Raw genomic sequence first — 24,140 nt, 5'->3', positions numbered from 1 at the left:
GAAGAGAAAACTTTTTTCTGCTGAAGGCATCAAGCTTTTTCCTTTTTTGGTTGGATGGGGTGAAATATGCCTGTCCTTTTGTTCTAGGAAAGAGCAGCAACCACCAGTGAACTGGGAGCCAGATGTTTGTGGAAAAGTGAAAATCTTTCATATAGTAGAAAAGTTCATCAGACATTACCTGACCAGTTGCAGGATTTGACCATATAATCTTGGCCAGATGCAATAATGGTTCCAAAATGAGGAGTGTCATTTTACTGCTGGAAGGAGCTTCCAAAATAACACACAGGATGAGAAGTCTCTTCCACTGTGAATATTTTCAACATTGTAGCCATTCTTTCTATTAGTTCATGAAACTGAATATCATCTTCTGATGAAGAGGCCGAGGAGACCCCACATAAGAACATAAGAATGGCCATGCTGGTTCAGACCAATGGTCCATCTAGCCCAGTATCGTCTTCTCACAGTGAATGGTACCAGATACTTCAGAGGGAATGAACAGAACAGGGCAATTTATTATAGAGTGATCCATCCACTGTCATTCATTCACAGCTTTTGGCATTCAGAGATTCAGGAACACCCAGAGCATGTGGTTGCATCCCTGACTATCTTGGCTAATAGCCACTGATGGACCAAGCCTCCATGAACTTATCTAATTCTTTTTTGAACTCAGTTGTACTTTTATATATCATCAGGAGACATTGGTTAACTGGTTCCATGCCAGTGTTCTGGAATTCGGTGAGACCTTCTGGTTCATCTTCTGATAAGATATCAGGGACTAACATTGGACAAGGGTCCCTCTGAAGTGGAAGTGTAGATTGATCCAGATGAGTTCGATCCAACGTGCAAAGTTTATCCTGTTCCCTCTGAGGAGAGGAGATCTTTGTAAAGATGGGACTGGTCAGCATCCCTTTAATAGCTAGGCAAAGGCCAGTAAGGTCATCTAACCCAAGATGGTATATTTCATTCTTGACAGTATTCAGCATCAGATTCTCCAACCTATACTCCTAGGGGAATTATGCACCACTGTGCGTGAGCAGAATTCATGTCCGCCGCAGATTTCTTTGCTTCCCCGCAGAAAAATGACTTGCTGACAGGGAAGCTGCAAGAGCAGTTATGCACTGCTCCGTAGCTGCGCAGGTACATCGTTTCAAGCACCCAGAGAAGAGGTAAATCACCGCAGGGCTGTGGACACCCCAGCCAGTGGCTCCTACCCTGAGCCAGAATCAGCTGCTAGTCCCAGCTGGGCTGGAGGCAGGGGAGGACGGGATTTCCTCTTCCCCTGCAAAGAGTGGCTGAGGGTCAGACCCACCCCCAGAGACCTCCCTCAGCTGCAGGAAGCTCAGTATCCTCCCCTGCTTCCTGCCCCCTTCGCTCTTCAGCTTCAGGGGGAGGGGTCACTGTATGGGGAGCTGCTCCCCCATCCACCCAATCTATGTGCATATGGACCTCTAATACCCAGACACCTCCACCAATCCTCACCCTGTACACCCAGAACCCCCCTAGCCCTCCATACCCAACCCCCACCCCATTGTACCTCAACCCCTGCACCCAGACCCCCTGCCTCCAGACCCCTACCCCTGCACCCAGACCACCCCCCACTGAGCTGCCTGCACTCAACCCCCCACTCTGAGCCCCACCCCCATAAGCCCCCCCATCCAGACCCCCCCGCCCCACTGCCCCCCCCAACTAGCTGCACCCAGACCCCCACTTCCCCAGCACCCAGACCTTCCCCCCGCTGAGACCCCCCACACCTAGATCCCTCCTCTGAGCCCCAACCACTTTCACCTGGAAGCCCCTGCAGAGTCCCATTGCTGCTGCACCTGGAACCCCCCCACCCCAACAAGCCTCTATGCATCCGGATCTCCCCACACCTAGACCCCCCACTGAACTGCCTGCACCCATATTGTCCCACACAGAATCCTCTCACCCACACCTGGATCCCCCCACACTGAGCCCCTCCACAGTTGGATCCTGCCTGGTTGAGCATGTCTGCCCCACACCTGGTGCAGAGGGGCAAGGCCCCAGGGTATTTCTAGGATAGGCCCAGGCCTTGTGCTCTGTCAGGGTTGGGTGCAACCTCACCACTGAGTTTGTGTCCTTGGGGTGGGGAGGCTACAGGGAGATCTCCCACCTTTGCACAACCAGTGGCCTGTGCTTCCCACTGCCATGTTGGACCCTTTGCATTTATTTATTGATAAATAAATCTTGCAGAATTTTGCACAATTTTAAAATATTGAGCGCAGAATTTTTAATTTTTTGGCACAGAATGCCCTCATGAGTAATCCTAATATCCCTGTTGGATAAGAGTATTCTGTTTGTCTAAATTAGCTGTATGCTGTGTCAGTTTAATGTTTTCTAGTGTATCTGAGCCACTTCCCAGAGGAAAAAAAAGGTGGTAAGTTAACAGGTCTGTACTGGCCTGAGTCGTCTGACTGTGGATCCCAATGCAGATTAGAGAGAATTCAAACTGGAGACAGTATTAATCTTGGTAAGTATAGTACAGAAAATGGTGAGGCAAGCTTCCCTAGGGACCCTGTAGGGGTCCTGAGGAATGTAGCAAAACTTCAGGGGAAACCTGTAACTGGGAGGAGGGTTTTTTACTTTTCTTTCCCAGTGGGGAAGATGGAGGAGGGATACCCAACATTTTAATCTTTTTAAAGATTCCCTAACCTTTCTGCCCAGAGGATCCCTGAACTGGGGTGGCCTTTGGCTCAAAGTATGGTTCTCACTGAAGAGTACAGTTCTGGAATTGACTTATGAAGTTGGGCCATCACTGCAGTAGTGGAAACAGACAACATTGAGGAGTCTGAAGTTGTGTCTGGAGCCTTTTCTGGCCATTTTTTTTTTTTTTGGAACAGATATGCTTGTTACATTTGGGTATGACCCTTCTTTCCGGATTTATTGTCACCAGGTTCCTTTATTTTTGGTTTGGGCTCCGAAGGTCTTGGAATTGAGGCCATGGGATCTGAGGGGGTCCTGATGTACAGACTGGCCAGCTAACAGAAGCCAATGGCTGCAGCATTTCTTTTGCTCAGAACAGAAGGTGCTGGATCCCAATGATTGCATTCCTGAGGCCTGGTTCTGCCATCAAAGGTCAACACAGGCAGGAGCCCATCTTGTTGAATGGTCAGATCTGATGGTTGCAGATCCTTTGGTACTGTGATGCTAGATTTTACCCCAGTAACGGAGGTCAGTAGTTTGGACAGGATTGTATACTCTTTTGAATCCTTGAAGGAGCTGGGGCTGAAGCAGGTCTATCTGTATTCATGGATTCTAAAAACCTGGATCAGAAGACTTAGCCATTAAGGCTTCCTGGAGAAGTAATTCCAGAATATTTGGAGCAAGTTTTCACATACCTTATGAGTTATCAGGGTGAAGGTGTGCCATATGGCACAGCAAGATTGAGAATACCTTCTCCCAGCAAAGTCAAATACCTTGCATGGGTGTCTGAAGCTGGGAACACAGCAGGAGAAGAGGCACACCTCTTAAATCCTAGTCTTTTCTCTTTTGGATCTGTGGATTTATGCTGAGGCACAGGAATTGACTTAAATTAATTTAAAAACTCTTTATTTAGAAGAAATTAAATGTAAATGGTTAATTCTACACCAACAGAGCTAGCCAAGGCACTGAGTTTTGAGTCGATGATTCCCAGTTGGAATGACTTGGTGAGATTCATGGTCTGGCTGCAACTGTGCTTGGAAGAAACTGAGGTGGCTGGAATGCCAGACCGCCATTTAGAACCTCACCCTCACAATATTCAGGAACAGTGAGTAGAGGGATGGTCTGTAAGGGCTTTCCAACAGCACTGCTACAAGAAGGGTCCACGTCAGAGCTGCACTGATGGCACATCTCTTAAGTATGAACAGGCAGAGGCCATTTGAAGATAACATTATTTCTAGTCCCCAGGGTGTTTGTTCTAATCTAGTCCCCAGGTATCTGTTCTAATCTAATTAAAGTGAAGATGTAACAAATCCAGAATAATACAATTTTTAGAAATCTGGGTGAATAAGCAAACTTTTTAAAATAAAGAATGACTAGCATACTACTAAGATGGTTATCAGGTCAGTGCTCTGCACTGTCATGCAGGAATCTCAGGTTAAGTTGCTATACCTGGTCTCTAAGGTAGTGTACCAATGGTGAACCAAAAAACACCAACTCATATGACATGATAAAATAAAAGCAGTACATTGGTGCATTCCCATTTAATTACTTATGCTTCCCGCATCACATTCTACTCTTCTTTGCTTAAAAGCTTAGAATACAATTTCAATTTTCATTACCTTTCTAAGTTTAATACTTCATTTGCAATCTCAGTTCCTATGCTTCCAGCACCAAGTATTGTTCCAGTGGACATCCCAGGAACACTGGGAAAAGACTGCTTTGAAGTATCTACAATTACAAAAAGAAAACTAAGTTGAAGTTCATTAAATAGTTAAAATATTTTCACTATACAGCAGGAAACAATTAACCCATCTCTTCTCAACCTTTATTAACCTCTTATTTACATAAAACAGATTCCTTACTTGTGTTACTAACAACTTAGAGAGAATTTTATAAATCTAATTTGATTTTCATTGTTCACTTATCTTCGCATTTTACTAAGCTTGACCAATGAAACTATACATTTCATTTACAATCAGTGTGGACCACTTTAAATCATGATTTAAATTGGCAAACATTTTGCATTTGTATTTTTTAGTTATTTTCGTAAAGAAAGGTTAATTCTCATTAATTAGTAACCATTAAAACACACTGATGTGCAATAAAATATAGCATTTACGCTAACTTTTGTGCTTTTTTTTTTTTGGCTAACCAGGAAGATACAGTGTATCTACACAAGTTTATTTAAGCTATTATACAGCTTAATTTACATTTATTCAGATTCTTAATTTTTACATCTTTTATTTGTTAGAAAATAGTGAACAATGCACTTATTACATGCTGATTTTTTACTTGTAATTTGTGTCAAGTTCTATGTGACGAAAATTAAAATTAAATTAATGTTTTTATTAGCTAAATGTGCTGGATATCTAAGAAAAGTTTTACAACGTTTATCAGAACATGTTTTGCATTTAAAACTGACTGATTTATTAAACATAGGAAGCATTATCTGTAGTTAGTGAACTGAACACAATGTTTCTAGTCACCATGTCCTTCAAGATTGCCATTGAACTGAACTGGTTAAATAAACTGAAATGAAGAAAATATTCTCTCTGCACTTGCACAAGACTCATAAAAATGGCCATACTGGGTCAGTCCAATGGTATATCTAGCCCAGTATCCTCTCTGACAGCAACTAATGCCAGATGCTTCAGAGGGAATGAACAGAACAGGGCAATTATTGAGTGATCCATCCCCCGTCATCCAGTCCCAGCTTCTGGCAGTCAGAGGCTACAGACACCCAGAACATGGGGTTGCATCCCTGACCATCTTGGCTAACAGCCACTGATGGACCTATCCTCCATGAACTTATCTAATTCCCTTTTGAATCCAGTTATACTTTTGGCCTTCACAAAACCCCTTGGCAACGAGTTCCACAGGTTAACTGTGCATTGGTGAAGAAATACTTCTGTTTGTTTTAAATCTGCTGCCTATTAATTTCATTGGGTGATCCCTGGTTCTTGTGTTATGTGAAGGAGTAAATACCACTTGCTTATTCACTTTCTCCATACCACTCATGATTTTACAGACCTCTATCATATCTCCCCTTATTCATCTCTTTTCCAAGCTGAACAGACCCAGTCTTTTTAATACCTCCGCATATGGAAGCTGTTCCATACCTTTAATCATTTTTGTTGTCCTTCTCTATACCTTTTCCAATTCTAATATATCTTTTTTGAGATGGGGCGACCAGAACTGCACTCAGTATCCAAGCTGTGGGCATACCATGGATTTATATAGTGACATTATATTTACTGTCTTATTACCTATTCTTTCCTAATGGTTTCCAACATTATGTTAGCTTTTTTGACTGCTACTGCACATTGAGCAGATATTTTCAGAGAACTATCCACAATGACTCTAAGAGCTCTTTGTTGAGTTGTAACAGCTAATTAGCCTGTCCCACTGATTTATCATCCTTCCACCAAGTTTACGTGATGCCTGTTATATCAATATCCTCATTTAATCCCAGTCACGCAAGTTCACCCATACTAGTATTCAGATTTCTAGCATTTGTATACAAGCACGTATAAAATTTGTCAAGTTTTAGCTGTCTGCCATTATGTGATGTAACTGAACGGAATTCTTTCATTTGACTATTTCTCTTCAGCTCCTACCTGTACTTTAGCAACTTCTATCCTCTCCTATTTACTAGGATATAGAGAATCCCTGTTAAAAATCCTCCCCAATGGATGTTTCTGTCCGAACCATGTGCTCCTCTGCACCGGTCAGCTTTCTTGCAGCCCTTAGGTTGTAGAGGAGTTTTTAAACTTTTTAATTTTGCATGTTAGCAATCTGGTTCCATTTTGGTTTATGTGGAGCCTATACAGTAAGGATGCCAAATCTTTGCCAAAAGATTCCCCAGTTCCTAGAAAACCAAACCCTTCCTTCCTACACCATCATCTCATCCACGCATTAAGACCCTGCAGCTCTGCCTAACTGGCCCTGTGCATGGAACTGCAAGCATGCTACCATGAATGTCCTGGACTTTTAGGCAAGAGACCTAGCAGCCTAAATTTGACCTTCAAGATCTCTCTCATACCTTTCCCTGCTATCTATGTGTACCATGACCTCCCCAGCACTGCACATAAGCTTGTCTAGATGTCCCGAGAGACCCACAACCTTTGCACACAGTAGGCAGTTCACCACGCCATTCTCCCAGCTATCTAATGATCAAATCCCTCATTACTATTATCTGTCTCTTCCTAATAACTAGGATTCAATGTGAGAGGATACCATGACACCATCTGGAAGGAGGGTCCCAACTATGGGATTGTTTCCCTCCACCCCACTTTGATGTTCTCCTTCCCTAAGACTTTCATCCTCCTCAACAGCACAGAGGCTGTCAGACTGGGGGTGGGACTGGTATGTCCAGAAAGTCTCATCTATGTACCTCTTTCTCTGTCTTCCTTAGCTCCTCCAGTTCAACCACTCTGGTCTTCAGAGCCCGTACCTGGTCTCTGAGGGCCACAACCCCCTGCACTGAATGCATACACACACCACCCACCCAAAAGGCAGGTAATCATACATGCTTTATTCAGTACAACAAACAGGATAGCCCCCTACTCTGCTGCTGGACTTCTGCCTGAATTCTTTTTACTCCTGCAGCTTTTTTTGTTTTTGTTTCCTACTTCTGTCAAAAGCTGTCAAAAGCTGGTTCCAGGTGCATTGCCAGTGACTTCCACCAGTTCAGTGGTTTTACTTTCTTTAAAACTTCAGCAGCAAATATGTACTGCTTAATTGTTTTAAATTTACATTATCTTCATAAATTATAGTAAATTTAGGCCTTAACATAAGTTGTCTGAATTTAAATTTTAAATAGTTTTTTTTAAAAGGCTACATTTAAATAAAAATCTGATTTTAAACAAAAAACTGATTTTAATGTGTTTTTTAAAGCACTGACAATCAATTTCATGTTTTTCTACACATGCACTGTGCTGCAGTTTACCAAACTGCAAAGGAATGTTTAAAAATTGTGGTTTCTTTTAAAGTCACCTTTTATTAACCTTGCAGGTTCTGTAACCCTAACCCTCCTTTTCCTTGAAAAAACACAAACATTTAAATATAAATACTCATACTGTCCGTGCTTTGTTTCCTATCAAGAGTGCAAATAGCATAAGAATTTTTTTTTCATTTTACTTAATTTTTTTTTTTTTTTAAATCTGTGTACAAAGCCCAGCTAAAAGAGGATGAGTGAAAAAGAAAAGGTCTGTGGCTTGATGACATAGCAAGTAAGGAAGCAGGTAGACAGCTGATTCTATTTACAGCATATAAACACAGAGATAAATTTATCAGTACCATCCTACATTCCATAATTGGGTATACGTAAACATCCCAACATTATAACGAATATTACCATGATTAAACTCAGAATGAACCATTCAGCTTTTATTTTGAACTTGGCTCTGTGGAAGCAGTGTATCATTCTGCCTAGCTGAAAATCCAGGTTTAGGAGAAGGTGAATAAGGGAGATCAGGCATATAATCATGATACTTTGGATCACAAGGGGATGCAGTGAGCTACATGAGCTAGAGATGCTATGTTTAACTACAGAGCATCACGTGAGTTGGCTTTGAGAAAGCTTATTTTCCTCACACCCCCCACTTGGATCAGATGGTCACAGGACCCAGATTGTTCCAATACTATCTACTAATCGCTTATGGAATGATCTTATAAGAAATGTACATACTACAATGACAACATTTTGTGAACTAAAAACTGTACTTGCCTTCTGAGGACTGGGAACTACAGGGTAGTAATGCTTCTTCTCCTGACTCATTGTGACCCCTTAGAATTTAATAGCATAGAAAAAAAAACAGTAAAATTTAAAACACAATACATAGTACAGGCGAGTCTCATCTTACGCTGGGGTTACGTTCCGCTGTCAGCACGTAAAGCGAAAATCGGGTATAATCAAAATTACATTGAGTGTAATGGCAGGAGGAATCGCCCGCACTACAGGTACAGTATTTAAATGGTTATTTTTCTCTTTTTTGTTTTGTTTTTGCAAAGCTGAATTCACGCATGTTAAATGCGCGTAAGATGAGACTCGCCTGTATACTCGGTATTAGATTTAAAGCAGTACATGAAACAGAGTAAAACATGTCACAATTCTGAGCACATGACAAAGTTATATATGTCTGATCCTTTTGCACCAGAAAAACTGAATTCCTACTGCTAAATAGCAATGCCCTGTGTGGTATTGCTTTGTGCCAGGACAATCCCACTTTCTGTGGCATCAGGTGAAAGATTCAGCTCCACTTGTTCGCCAGTTTTGTTTAGGTTATATTTTACAACTAGTGAAGGAAGCTGGAGCAACAGAAAACACAAGGAATTAGACCATACTCCTCTATCATGAGGCAGTGAGGAATGCACTTCATCTAAAACCTGCCCAGGCACATGACACACCAGGATGGGCAATCCTAATGTGCAAGGGGACCCATGTTTGATCTGCAGATTGGTGAACCAGAGTTGCTTAGGCCCACGTCTGAGGAAAGTCACATAAATGCCTCCAAGCACCTCAGGATGGATCTGTGCTCCCTTCTTCCCAGCTTAAAGAGTAGTAAATTCCATGCAAACTTCTGCCAGGAAGGGCAGAGAACCAAGGTTCTTTTCTTGTGTCTCTATGGAAAAGCTACCTCTATATTCTCCAGGGTATGTTTTGTGGTTGTGTATGTATCTCTCTAGCTCATTCTCAGCCCCAGTTACCAAGGGAATCGGGATAGTTCACCGAAATGGGCCCCATCTGAACTCCCTGGCTGAAAAAAGTGTTTTGGGGCACATATCCACTCTGTTAGACTGATAGCCACGGAGGAACTTCACCCAACCTGCTGTTGAGACATGAGAGAATTACTACCTCTCCTGATATATATGGCTGGTCAGGCACTGGGGACTGGCAACAGGTGCGTTGGACAGTCATCTTTCTTGGAGGAGAGTTATGTTTCCTTTGACATTCAGTAGGTGTCTGTGGCTGGCGAATCCAGTAAAGTCATGAAGCTGTTACGGTGTCCATACCACTGACAGATGAAGTGAAATTACTGGTCGTCTATTTATGTATCTTACCACCTATTGAACTTTGCCAAATTGTTACAGAGGGAGCAACTGTGTATCATTCCCTACAGTACCATGAGATCTTAAAATAAGAACACAAACTAATTCACAGAAACTGAGCAAACTCTTCGGGGTGAGAAAAGGAGTTTTGGCTAGCTGGATTTACCACTGCATAATTTACACTGATGGAGAAATGATTGAACAGCTCAAGTAAAAAGTAAAGATAACCATGATCTTCTATTAACACCCACATGGAAGCAAATAGAGTTAAGGTTGCAAAATGTTTTGTTTCAAATTTTAACATTGCATTTTCACTCATAAATAACTGTGTGAGAAAGCCCCTTTTAGAAAGATTTGGCAATTTGAAAATTGTACATAGGTCACAGAGTAGATAGTGTCAACTAGGTTGAGGCCCCATGGTGTAGTATGGTAATAGCTACTGACTGGTGCCTCTTATCTAAGCCAATCTGCATGTGATGATCAAGAGCATAAGAATGAAACAGACACAGGGATGGATTTTAAAGTGGGAGGCAGCAACTTAATAAAGTTTTAACTTTAATACCAGGCAATTACTCGGGTCCAACATGGTGCCTCTTGCTAAATAAGTATTCAGGTTTGACCCCTGTCTTGCGCCGCCTCAGGCGGTTAATTGGTGCTGTGCGACCAAACACCCCTCTGTTCCTTCTCTACTGCAGAGAATAAGTATTAAACTCCGAAGTAGAGGGGAGGAGGGAACGGAGGGTGAGTAGTGGAGCACCCACAGGGAAACATCTCGAGGAACCTACGTTACTGCACACGGTGAGTAACTTTCTCTTCTTCGAGTGCTGTCTCTGTGGGTGCTCCACTTTAGGTGACTTCAGAGCAGTGCCCTCCGATGGAAGAACGGGGCTTTGGAGTTGAAGGAGTAAGAGAAGACAGTACAGTGAGCCCAAAGAAGGCATAAGATGTTGCAATGCATAATGCTGCGTGAAGGTATGGATTGAGGCCCAGGTTGCAGCCTTACAGATGTCCGTGATGGGCACGTTGTTAAGGAAAGCAACAGAGGTCGAGAGGGCTCTGGTGGAATGTGTGCGAAATCCCTGCGGGGTTTGCCGGTCACATTGATGGTACCATAGTTTTATGCAATTGGAGATCCACTTGGAGAGCCTCTGTTTGGCTATGGCACTCCTTTTGGAGCATTCAGTGATGGAGATGAATAGTCTGGGTGATTTACGAAATGGTCTTGTTCTGTCTATATAAAAGGCCAATGCCCTCCACGCGTTGAGAGTATGAAGTGTGGTGATTTTTATCCTCGTGAGGTTTAGGGTAGAATGTCAGTAGGTAAATGGGTTGATTGAGGTGGAAGGTTGAGATGACTTTAGATAAAAACTTGGGGTGCAGTCTCAGGATACTTTATCTTTAAAAAAAGACAGTATATGGAGGTCTGCCATGAGAGCACTCAACTCTCCTACACGTCTGGCAGATGTAGTGGCCACTAGAAATGCCACCTTCATGGAAAGGTGTAGGAGTGAGCATGTAGCCATAGGTTCAACTGGGGAACTGGTGAGGACCCGAAGGACTAGGTTGAGGCCCCATGGTGTAGTGGGATCGCGTAGCTCTGGATAGACATTGGTGAGGCCTTTGTGGAAACATTTGGTGAGAGGGTGAGCAAAGACAGAGCGCTGATCCACCTTGTGGTGAAAAGCTGTAATAGTGGAGAGGTGAACTCGTATTGAAACTCATGGAGAGACCTTACCTTTAAAGTTCTAAGAGGTAATCGAATATTGAGGGTAAGGAGGCTGAAAAGGATGCCATCTGTTTTTGCTGGCACCAAGCATCAAATCTCTGCCACTTGAGTATGTATGTGTGGCAGGTAGTTGCTCTGCGACTATTCAATAATATGTTTTGTACATCTTTCGAGCAGGTCATCTCAGATCCCTTGAGTCATGGAGGAGCCACGCTCTGAGATGGAGTTGTTGCGGATCCAGATGCAGGGTGCAACCCGAGCTCTGGGACAGCAGATGAGGCAGAAGCGGGAGCGTGATTAATGGACCCACCACCATCCTGAGAAGGTAAGGATACAAGGTTTGTTGGGACCATGCAGGGGCTATTAGAATTACTTTCGCTCTCTCCTACCTGATCTTGTGGATCACACAGTTCAGGAGGGGGATGGGAGGGAAGGCATATAGGAGGGGAGCGTTCCACTTGATGAGCAAGGCGTCACCTTAGGAATGTATGCCAAGACCTGGCCTGGAGCAAAAAGGGGTATCTGGTATTTTATGTGGTTGCAAAGAGATCTATCTGTGGGACCCCGCACTGCTGAAATATGTCTTGGAATATGCGGTTGTCTAGCTCCCACTTGTGGTCCCGAGAAAAGTGCCTGCTTACGATATCTGCTGTGGTGTTCTGGCATTCAGGTAGGTATGAGGCTGAGATGTGGATACGGTACCTGATGCACCATTGCCAGAGTCTCATGGCTTCCATGCATAGGGAGTGTGATTGTGCTCCCCTTTGTCTGTTTATGTAAAATAGAACAAGCTATGTTGTCCATAAGGATCGGAATGGCCTTGCCTTTGATGATTGGTAAGAAGTGGGAGCAGGCGTTGCAGACAGCTCGTAGTTCTAACAGAATTATATGGAGAAAGGATTCTGCAGGGGACCAGCGACCCTGGACAGAATGCAGATGCAGGTGTGTCCCCCATCTGAGGAGCGAAGCATCTGTGGAGATGGTTAATGTTGGAGTCTTCTGAAGGAAGGGCACCCCCGTGCAGACGTTGTCTGGGTTTGTCCACCAGAGTAGAAAGTCTTATTTTGTCCAACATTTGTTTAAGCTGTGTTTGTGCAGGACATAATGTATACGGAGCCACCCTTGGAGGCAACGCATGTGTAATCTCACGTGACTGATGACGAAAGTCGTGGGAGCCATGTGACTGAGAAGTTGTAGGCAAGTCCTGATTGATACCTGGGGACTGATTCATGTTGTGGCTATGAGATTGCTTAGAGCAAGGAAATGTTGTCATGGTAGGGAGGCTATGGCCTCAGGAGAGCTGATATGGGCCCCAATGAACTCCAACTTTTGCATTGGCGTTAGAGTGGACTTTTGTGCATTTATTTGATGGCCTAATCTCATGGAAAGGGTCTCCGTCTGTTCGGTGGCTTCTAAACGCCACTTTCCGTGTTGGTGCTTTCACCAGGCAGTCGTCCAAGTATGGGAATATCATGATCCCGTTTCTGCGGAGGTAGGCCGCCATCACTGCTAGTACTTTAAAAATAACCCCAAGGGACAGTATATAGACTGAAAGGAAGAACCTGGTATTGGAAATGTTCCTGGCCAATAGTAAATTGGAGAAACCTCCAATGGGAAGGATGGATAGTTATATGAAAATACGCATCCTGGAGGTCAAGAGCCAAGAACCAATCCCCTCTCTCTAGTGGGACCATCTTGAATCGTTGTGTCCTGACGAACTTGTTGAGTTGGCCTAGGTCGAGTATTGGTCTCCATCCACCTGACTACTTCTTCATGAGAAAATAGTGGGAATAAAAGCCCCTCCCCTCTGTGTTTTGTTGGAACCGGTTCTACTGCTCCTATATGTATGAGGTGGATTACCTTCTGACACAGTAGAGGTTCGTGAGATGGGTCCCTGAAGACGGATGGAGAGGGAGAGTGGGTAGGGGGTTTGAAAAGAAAGGGGATGGAGTAATCAGTTCATACGATTTCTAGCACCCATTGGTTGAATGTGATGGTTTTCCAGATTGGATAAAACAGAAGCAGGCAGTCTCCAAATGGTCGGGAGAGAGTAGATGTCTCCAGCACAGACAGACATGGGGTTCTCAGGCCCTCAGCCAAGGCTTCACATTTTGTTGCCTGGATGTTGCTGGCTGCGACACAGCTACAGGAGGAGTAGGCTGGGTCTCCTCGATGGCCTCTGTTTGCAGCCCCGTGACTCATACTGCTGATGTTGTGAATACGGAGTATGGCGGAAACGTTGAGGAGCAGAACAACTCCGGTCTTTTCTTGGGTCTAGGAGTATAGATCCCCAGAGATCGCAGTGTCGCTCATGAATCTTTGAGCGTGTGAAGAGTCTCGTCAGTCTTTTCGGCGAAGAGTTTGAGCCCTTCAAATGGTAAGTCTTCGACCGTGGATTGTACTTCCCTAGGAAAGCTGGAGAGATGGAGCCATGAGGCCCTTTGCATCACCTCTGCAGTTGCCACTGATCTTGCAGCTGTGTCTGCAGAGTCCAGTGCAGCTTGGAGGGCTGTTCTGGAGATGAGTTGTCCCTCTGATACAAGTGCTGTGAATTGTTCTTTCTTGTCTTCCGGAATAAAATCAATAAATTCAGAACACTTTGTGTAGTTATTGTAATCATATTTTGTCAGAGAGGCCTTGTAATTAGCTATGCGGAGGTGTAGTATAGCCAAAGAGTAAGTCTTGCGGCCGAAATGGTCGAGGCTTTTCTAGTCCTTATCATGAGGTGTGGTCTTGGGCTGTTGTCTGCCACGTTCATGGACTGCGTTGACCACCAGTGAATTGGGTGTCGGTTGGGAGAAGAGGAACTCTGTGCCCTTTGCTGGCACATACTATTTTTTGTCAGACCTCTTGCAGGTTGGAGGAGCAGTTGCAGGGGTCTGTCAAATGGTCTTGACATGTTCCATTATCGCGCTGTTCATTGGCAAAGCTATTTTGGACGAAGAGGAGGTGTTCAAGATGTCCACCAGTTTGTGTTGTGTCACCTGGACCTCTTCCAGAGAGATGTCCAGAGAGCTAGCCACTCTTTTAAATAGGTCCTGGAATTGTCTGAAATCATCCCCTATATTAGGGGGAGAAGGCAGGACGGTGTCACCTGGGGAGGATGATGACAGGTGACTGGGTGGTGCCCCTTCCTGATATGGGGGTTCTTCCTCCTCTTCCTCTCCTTCTCCAGCCAGTTCCGAAAGTCCAGGCACCGAAGGTGCAGGTGATTGCTATGTGCTGAGTCTAGAAGTGGTGGGTAATCCCTGTTGTGTGGGGTAAATTGCCCATGGGTTCCAGTATGCCCATTGGGATTTGAGAGGCATAGGTGGACCACAGAGTTGGCCATACCACTGTAGATGTTTAGGATCAGCATAGTATGCCCCCTGAAAGGATCCAGATTTGGGTGGCTCATGGTGGGCAGGAGATTGCGGGAGAGAATCCATTTGTCCCTCCTCGCTGTCCTCATCCTCACTCGAAAAAGGAGGAGCAGAGCATGATGGAGTGGTAATGAGACTCGGTGCCGAATGTGCTGGGATCACGTCAGTGCCAAGGATGGGACAGTCAGGCGTAGATCAGATGATGAGATCTTTGTGCCGTATGAGCTGCTGTGGTGTCTGCATGATCTGCACCAGGGGCTGTGCTTGCGGTGGTGCCGGGAGCCGCGGCACATATGTCGGCACTGTAGGCTGTGCCGGTGTGTACACAGAGTGTATATTGGGGTTCGAGGACTGAGCCACGGTCTGCACCGGTGCCACGCTGCTGTGTGTTGATTGTGGCTTTGGCTGAGTCAGTGCCGAGGCATGGGGTTTTGATTTCTCCTTAGCACCTGTGTCCGCGTTGGCTCTTTTAGAGTCCTTAGCTCTCACGGTACTGGCGGTGCTGGATGGTCTCACTATCTCGGCTCCGGGCACTGAAGGTGCGGTCGGTGCCGATGCAGTTTGCCCGATCGCAGAATGGTACTTTGTGGCCGATTTGGGGATGTAGTTACCCGCTTTTTAGACCCTTTTTTATTGGGTTCATCAGAAGTCTGTATGGAGGAGGGACCCTTACCAGAAGCCATGGTTGGTGAGGCTTATCCAGGGGAAGTCCAGGCTTCAGGCTCAGAAGGTCTGAGAGACTTCTCCATTTGAAGGAGTTTGAGTTGCAAGTCTCTAGCCTTTCTTGAAAGCTGGAGTAATAGAAATGGGATGATATTTAATAGTGCAAAGTGCCAGGTCATGCACTTGGGGACTAACAACAAGAATTTTTGCTATCAGCTGGAGACTTATTAGTTGGAAGCGACAGAGGAGAAAGTCTTGGGTGTACTGGTTGATCACAGGATGACTATGAGCTGCCCATGTGATGCAGCTGTGAAAAAGGCATCCTAGAATCATATTAGCATCAGGCAAGATATTTCCAGTAACTATTGAGAAGTGTTATTACCACTATACAAGGCACTGGTGAGACCTCATTGGGAATAGTGTGCGCAGTTCCGGTCTCCCATGTTTAAGAAAGATGAATTCAAACTGGAACTGGTGCAGAGAAGGGCTACTAGCATGATCAGAGGAATGGAAAACCTACCTTATGAGAGGAGACTCAAAGAGCTTGGCTTGGCTAACCAAAAGAAGTTGAGGGAAGATATGTTTGCTCTCTATAAATACATCAGAGGGATAAATACCACGGAGGGAGATGAATAATTTAAAAGTTAAGCGCCAGTGCTGAGACAAGAATAAATGGATATAAATTGGCCATCAACACGTTTAGGGTTGAAGTTAGACAAAGGTTTCTAACCCTCTGAGTAGTGAAGTTCTGGAACAGCTTTCTGGAGCAGTGGGGGCAAAAAATCTAACTGATTTGAAGGCTGAGCTTGATAAGTCTACCTACAATGGCATGTGGCCCATTTGTGACTGCTAGCAGCAAATATCGCCAGCAGCTGGAGATGGGACATGAAATGAGGAGGGTTCCAAGTTAGTACAGAGAATTCTTTCCCAGGTGTCTGGCTGGTGGGTCTTGCTGACATGCTCAGGGCTAATTGATCACTATCCTTGGGGTTGGAAAGGAATTTTCCCCAAGATCAGAGTGGCAGAGACCCTGGGGGGTTTTCACCTTCCTCTGCAGCGTGGGGCACGGGTCACCTGCAGATTTAAACTAGAGTAAAGGGTGGATTCCCTGTAACTTGAAGTCTTTAAATCATGATTTGAGGACTTCAGTATTTCAGCCAGAGGTTCTGGGTTTATTACAGCAGTAGGTGGCTGAGGTTCTGTGGCCTGTGATGTGCAGGAGATCAAAAAACTAGATGATCATGATGGTCTCTTCTGGCCTTATATCTATGATTCAACTAATTGCACAGAGTTTGTATTTTCTAGCCCTGTTTTTCTCATTAATCATCATTTTTTAAAATAAATAGCTTTATATTAACGAAATTCCTAATTAAGACAAAAAATAAGATGCAGATTCACTCCACCAGTTACTTACAACACTACAGTGTTGGTTGATACAATGTACTCAAGTTCTTTGGTCCATGGATTGATGAAACTAAACCATTGACTCTTCAATGTAATGAAAGTTCCATCTTTTGCTCTGAATTTGTAGGAATTTGTAAATATTTTTTCTTTACTCTGCAACACTAAATAAGAAAAAAACAAAATAAGCTCATCCTGATTTGTATACACAGGACGACACAACCGACTTTAAAAATCTGTTTTGATAACTCCGTTTTGGTAGCCACACAACCAATAAAACAATTTCAATTTAATATAGTGTCAATAATGTGCTTAGTACTTTCCAGATAAGCACAAAGACTGGATTCCAATTAAATTTCAAACTTAGCCATCTGATCAGACATGAAGCAGAGCCCATCACCTGGCCTCTTGCAAGTCAACAGTGGGAAGATTTGAGGCTTGGTGGTTCTTTAAATTCAATATTTAATTACATGACTACTATTTGCTATACAGGACCGCTGCTTCATTCAGTGCACAGGATGGACAGAGATTGAGGCAGAGGGTTAAGGGAAGAGAAAGAAAATTCTCTTGTGTTTAAGGCACTGGACAGGATCCAGGAGAGAGGGCTCTACTACAGATGTTATATGTGATACAAGGCAATACTTAATGAGGGCCTTATTTCTAACATTTCCTAACTCTTGAGTACTTGATTTTATTTTCTTTTAACATAGTGTTTGTATGTAATTTATATAGGAAGTACCAAGCATTTCATACCTGCTTTGTGTTTATCAGCTAGATGATTGTGATCATCTTGATGGAAGTACTCATAACAAGAAGTTCCTAGAAGCTCTTGCGGCAGATACCCTAAAATTGCTGTTGCACTGTTAGGCAATAAGAAGAGAGAATTCACACATAATTAAAACACTTTATTCAGCATCTTATGCCAATATCATACAAAACAGAAAAAACATATTTAAAGGGGATGTTTATTTGTGTTTGAAAACAAAATTCTACTACAACAGGTACAGATCTAAGCAAGTATAAGCAATAAATGATGGTTAAGCAGTAGATTACCTTGAATCCACTTGCAATAGAAACAAGATATTAACATTGTTATGTTAGCCAGTACCGTTAGACACAAAATAGTTCAAACCCATATTTCGCAGAGAACATTTGTATTATGTATACATTTAAACAATTAGGATGTACTGCACTGTTAGTTCTACAAGCTAGCTCACTATACAGAGAAGAGGTTGATTTAAATTATTTAGAAATCCCACTGTTCAATGAATCTAAAAAAAATGGATATATTTTAAGTTATTGATTTGAATTCTTCTAGTGAGAATGAAGCACTTAGCTTTGTCTCCAAGTGTTACAAGTCAATATTACTTGAAATAATGGTGTTTAAACAGTTACTTTCATTCTATATTAACAGGCTTCATCCTCACAGATGAAAGGCAGAATTGTCTAGATAAAGTACAGTAAATCAACCTTATAGTATTTCTACTTAAAGTACTGAGATACAAAATAAGAAAAACTGACAACTGAGTCCACCATAAAGTATGTGTTTTAAACAAACTAGTAACACATGGACAAACTCTCATGCTGATTAAATAATTTGTTGGCATAATTTAAATGTGCTGCATGAATTTTAAGAAGCAAGATTAATGATTTTCTGGTTAAATGCTAACTGCTGACACTTATGCTTAGTTTTCTCAAATTCTAATTTGAGATTTTTGATGAATTAGTTTAAAAGCATTGTGATGGACTGTGCTCCCCACACTAGCCCAGCAAGAGCTGAATTGGGCCAGGTGGGTCCAATTAGCTAATTAGGCTGCAAACAGGGGCACTTTAGAGGCAGAGGCTTACCTGTGCAGGAACAGAGAGGGTCTATAAAGCCAGGAAGCTGGCAACAGACAGGGGCTGCTAGGAAATTGGGGGCTGCTGGGAAAGGCTGCTGGGAAAGGCTGCAGGAAGGCAGGCAGCAGTCACTCCCTGGGAAGAGGTGAAATCTCCTACCTTGGAGGTTTTTAAGGCCCGGCTTGTCAAAGCCCTGGCTGGGATGATTTAGCAGGTAATTGGTCCTGCTTTGAGCAGGGGGTTGGACTAGATGACCTCCTGAGGTCCCTTCCAACCCTGATATTCTATTCTATGATTCTAAGAGGGTTTGCAGCTGGTACACCCAGGACAAGGAGGGAAACCAGGAGTTGTAGGAAGTAGTCCAGGGAAGGAGGAGTGAGGGCTGGGAGAGGAAAGCCCTGAGCTGCTGGGTTGAGGGTCCCTGGACTGGAACCTGAAGTAGTGGGTGGGCCCTGGTTTTCTTATCAGCCATGATGCCGTGGCATAGACCAGACGCAGGGCAGTTAACTGGAAGACAGCCTAAGTCACTGTGGGAGTGTCAGAGATTTGAAGGACTGTACCCCGGAAGGAGGGGAAGGCGGTGTAACCTAGCCAGAGGGCTGAGTCACAAAGATGATGCTGCAGTTCCTGGGACCAGAGAGGAGCTGCAGACCAGAGAGAGAGAGACAGAGAGACAGACAGACAGACACACACAGACAGACAGTGTGATGGTATGTGACCATGGGAAGGGGCGTCAGCCTCAAGAGCTAATCCCCAGAGCGATCATGAGGAGGCATCAGATCAGTGGTGAGTGCAGTGATGAGCTGGAGCCGGTTCGCAGGAACTGGTTGCTAAATTTAGAAGCCGGTTTAGAACCGGTTGTTAGGGTTACCATACGGCCAGCAGCGGCGGCGGCTGCTGGGAAACAAGACACCTCGGTTCTGTGCAGCTGAAGAGCCAAGCGTCCTTTGCCCGAGTGCTACCTTCCCCCGGTTTGCCGCGCAGCCCCCCCGATTCCTCCCCCCTGAGCCTTGTCACCCCCGGATTCCTCCCCTCCGAGTCTCGTCTTACGTGGGCTCTGGCAGGCTGATTGAATCAGACTGCAGCTCACAGCCTGCTGGAGCCCAAGGTTAGATGGAGAGGGGAGGAATCAGGGGGTGACGAGGCTGGGGGGGAGGGGAGAGGCATGGGATCCCAGGGGGCAGTGAGTTGCCTGTCTGTATGTTCTAAATAATAGCTGTTGTTCCCCTAGCAAAATCCTCTCCTCTACATTTCCTTTCTATTTTTGCCTCATTTTCTCCAGTTTATAGTTCTGTTTTTAAAGCCTATATTATCTATTCATGTTAATCTGTCTCTCTGTTTCAGACAAGGTTAAATATGTAACTTATTTTACTTAGAAAAATAGCTGGAGCGATAATGGTAAGACAATATCACCCAGCATTCTAAAGAGGATCTGTCGGTTACACTTTGTGAATAGGAAAAACAAAACTTGTCTTTGAATTTTATTAACCAATGTAATTGCTTTTAACACATCAGGAAGAAAGGCAATGACTTTAAGACCTGTTTGTATAATAATGGAAATACTATGGTTTCTCACTGGCTAACTGTTAAAACATCATTTCTTTTGTTTACAGCCACAGGCAGTAGCTATATAATCCCTTACCCACAATGGTGTTCTGTAACGTTTGCCATGGCTACTGTCTAAATTCTTGCCAAGCTTTTCATCATATCCACAGAACAGAGATTACATTAATGTAACTGTTAGCTTCAATTCATACTAGTGCTTGTAAAAACTGCTTCATCAAAGCACTTAGTTCAATTTTGCAATAAATATCAGAATCCAATAAAGACTATTAAATCTGACTTATTGCCTACATACGTATAATATTTGGAGACGCAGTCAGCTATTCTTCAACAGTGAGGTTCTGCGGGGGGGCTGTCAGGGGGCAGGGATGTGGAGAGGGGTCGGGGCAGTCAGGGGATAGGGCGCAGAGTGAGTTGGGTAGGAGGTGGGGTCCTGGGGGGGTAGTTAGGGGGGGGGGGGTCTCAGGAGGGGCAGGCTTCCCTACCCGGCCCCGATACAATTTTGCAACCCCCATGTGCAGGGCCGGCTTTAGGAAGTGCGGGGCCCGATTCGAACAGTTTTGACAGGGCCCCGGCATGGATGACTTAAAAAACAAAACAAAACAAAACAAAAAACACATGTAAAAAAACACGTGGGGCTTGTACTCACTGGGCGGCACTCCAAGTCTTCGGCGGCACTTTGGCAGCGGGTCCTTCACTCGCTCCGGGTCTTCAGCGGCACTGAAGGACCCACCGCCGAAGTGCTGCTGAAGACCCGGAGTGAATGAAGGACGTGCCACCGAGGTAGGGAATCGATTGTTAAGATTTTGGCAGCTCATCACTGGGTGAGTGGTGCATCCCTTGATAAGCATGATAACATTATGATGTCTGCTTTAATCTGGTCAATAAATTCTTTAGTGTAAGGTAATACAACACTTTTTTAATATGATATCTTACATATCTGAGTCCTGCTCAACAAGTTTTGTTCTACGTAACAGAAAACATTAGGCAACCTACACAAGGAGTCACTATCGGCTCTTTCTATAATAAAGAACAAAATGCTTACCGTAGGTCTACATAAACAAATTTTCCATCCATGGCAAAGCGTGTAACAAATTCTGTTGGTTTGACCTTTATCTCACCACTCTTTTGTGGAACAATATAAGGATGCAATCTCCCAACTGCAACAAGACAGTTAAAGTTACTGCTGTCTTTTTCTGCATTATTCTCCTCTTCCACTCCCACCTCGGTAGGAGGCCAGCTCTTCAGATAGCCAGTACAATGGATTGTACGGTACTTTTTGTGCTCTAATTAAAAAAAGTGAAAAAGAGGAGTTAAATTCCCAAATGAAAATTAATTTTAAATTCCTTTTCCAGCTGTTATGTTTTGTGCCTACATACAGGTCTGAGCCCTACAGAGCTGTAAATAATGTCATTGAATAGCATCTTAAATGTTCTCACACACAAGAAGAAAATTAAACCAACAGTTTAGTAATACCTATTGCTTTCATTTACTGCAAATATTTTATGCAGTTTCTTTTGTACTGTGAATTACATTAAGCTAAAGAGACATTCTGTAACTTGAATATTTTAATCTTAAGCAAGGAGATTGAGATATGTTTATCGAAGTGCAATTGCTAAGACTAAGAAATTTTCAGCAAAATGTAAAAGCTTAATTTCTGTTTCTTGAATTTATAGTATATACTGAAATTCATTCCAGTGGATCTCTCACCATTTAATTATGTAACATTCAGGAACCACTACACTCACCATGAGACGGATGCAGGACTGCAGCTAAGAAGACTACAATCATACTACACAAGAGGGAACAGATGGAGATGTTTTGCCCAAAGACACTGGGGCAAACCTTTATCATTCCAAAAAGTGCCATGGGATTGTTAGTGTCCATGCACTGCAGACAGGAACTCTGGTTTTTAGAATCCTATACAAAGATGCTTTGCCCCAAAGTAAACTGCATGGAACTCAATTTATCTACCTTTGGAAAATGAAAGGCTGAGTCATTTCCATTGGTATTTCAACATGGGTTCTGGGGCATGTCTAGATGTTTAGTTCATTAAGTCATTGTTTTCTTAGGTACTGATATACGCAGTTTCAGAATGAAATGCTGGCTCCTTTACAGACAATAGGAGTTTTGCCACTGACTTCAATATGGCCAGGATTTTACACTAAATGTTATGAAAGAGTCAGAGTAAATTAAAATAGTTCCATGGTTAATATCAACAAAACCAGCTTTACATTTAAAATAAAAATGACAAATTTTGGAATGTCTGACAACTTTAGTAAACCTTGCAAAAATCTATTTTAAATATAGAATCTAAAACAAAAGCTTTGTTTAAATAAAGCATCCAAATACACTGAAAATAAAAAAAGCTATAAAAATATGGGATGTTAATCAGCCAAAAATTACACTAAAGAATTAAAGAGACAAGGTGGATAAGGTAATATATTTTAATTGGACCAACTTCTTTTGGTGAGACACAACCTTTCAAACCATGACCCAAGCTCTGTGTGGCTCAAAAGCTTGTCTCTCTCATCAACAGAAATTGGTCCAATAGAAGATATTACTTCATCCACCTTGTCTCTCTAATTTCTGGGGGCCGACATGGCTACAATTACACTGCATATTAAAGAATTAACTTTGGTAGTTTTTATAATAAAATGAAAAAAATCATACCTGATACATAAATACAACAACAATGCATTTTTGGGAGGGGGAGAGGATTTTTTCCCCCCACCACTTAAGTTATCCTCTCCAAAACAGCAGATTTTGCAACCCTATTAATAGTTATCTCCTTGACAGATATTTCTTCTTACTCCTACGCTTTGAACTGCTCCAGTTCCATTCAGTAATTTTCCTCAGGCTTCAAGATCCCACTAGAATCTTACGTACACTCATAAGCAGTGACTGAATTTTTTTTTTCCCCCTAGGGGGGATAACTAAGGCAGGCTTTTCCGAGATCATATAAACAGGGTCTTATGTATATCTTATTCCCTATAATTATTCTGTGAAGTCATTGCTACCTATTTAGACTCCATAACGGACTCAGAACTTAAATATTCCATATTTAAAAACAGAAATCCTCCAACTCAGCCACACTTTGAGATACCTTTCTTCTTTGAGTTGGGCAAGCCTTTCTTTTCTTCCTTGACTGTGATCCTACTACACTTTATCCGACAGAAGAAGGAACGCCGAGCACCAGAATGCAATCGAGCTGATCCAGCTTGAAAATCCATACGTACTTGCAAGCCAGCTTGTAAAAGTTTAATAAGACAGTCAGAAAAAGGTCTTTGGACTACAGAGAATTATTTGCATTTAAATCATTAATATAGTCTCCCAATTACCTTACTGACTCTTAAATTTTTGCACATACAATTAACTACTGAAAAAAACTTAAATAAGATGAACAAAACATGATTGTAAAAAGTGGAAGCTAACAAAATATTTTAATATACTATTCAATGCTATGCAATCTTATTTAGTAAGTTAAGATTTTAAAAACTTTCTATTTCTATTTGGTAGGGGGGAAGTTGCAAAGCTGCTCATAAAAAACACTATAAAATAGTGATCAGCTGCACAGTACATAATGTTCTCCATACTAGCAAAATAAGACTTGGTTAAATTAGGATTGACACTTAGCATTTTCAGAGAAGACAGTGATTCTTGGTATTGAAGCATTTTATCCCATGCTCGACTACATCAGGTCTTTTGTATTGACAAGACCTATCAAATACAAGAAAAAAAAGTAGTATGCCTGGTTAAAAAAAAATTCATACCAACTCTTGGTAAAAGTCTAACAATGTAAACTTCAATCATTCTTATTACCTAAAATGAGTTCCTTTCTGATTCAGCTTTCAACTTGTTTGTGTATTCTAAGC

At 43.0% G+C, this 24,140-nt stretch overlaps 1 protein-coding gene across 1 annotated transcript in view; it reads right to left on the bottom strand.

Annotated features, from left to right (window-relative positions):
* Positions 1-24,140, bottom strand: part of ARNTL2 (aryl hydrocarbon receptor nuclear translocator like 2) — a 59,563-nt gene that overhangs the window by 10,306 nt on the left and 25,117 nt on the right. The window contains exons 8-13 of the mRNA XM_024214160.2: positions 23,372-23,515; positions 21,311-21,551; positions 17,617-17,723; positions 16,877-17,027; positions 8,390-8,448; positions 4,281-4,389 (exon numbers count right to left, since the gene is read on the bottom strand). Of these exons, the coding sequence (XP_024069928.1) occupies positions 4,281-4,389; positions 8,390-8,448; positions 16,877-17,027; positions 17,617-17,723; positions 21,311-21,551; positions 23,372-23,515 (811 nt within the window). The remainder of the gene's footprint in view (positions 1-4,280; positions 4,390-8,389; positions 8,449-16,876; positions 17,028-17,616; positions 17,724-21,310; positions 21,552-23,371; positions 23,516-24,140) is intronic.

Source organism: Terrapene carolina, unplaced genomic scaffold, assembly GCF_002925995.2.
Source record: "Terrapene carolina triunguis isolate 2854851 unplaced genomic scaffold, T_m_triunguis-2.0 Scaffold112, whole genome shotgun sequence".
Lineage (NCBI taxonomy): Eukaryota > Metazoa > Chordata > Testudines > Emydidae > Terrapene > Terrapene triunguis.
The sequence above is the reverse complement of the archived record's forward strand: the minus strand, read 5'-3'. Positions and strand labels throughout refer to the sequence as shown.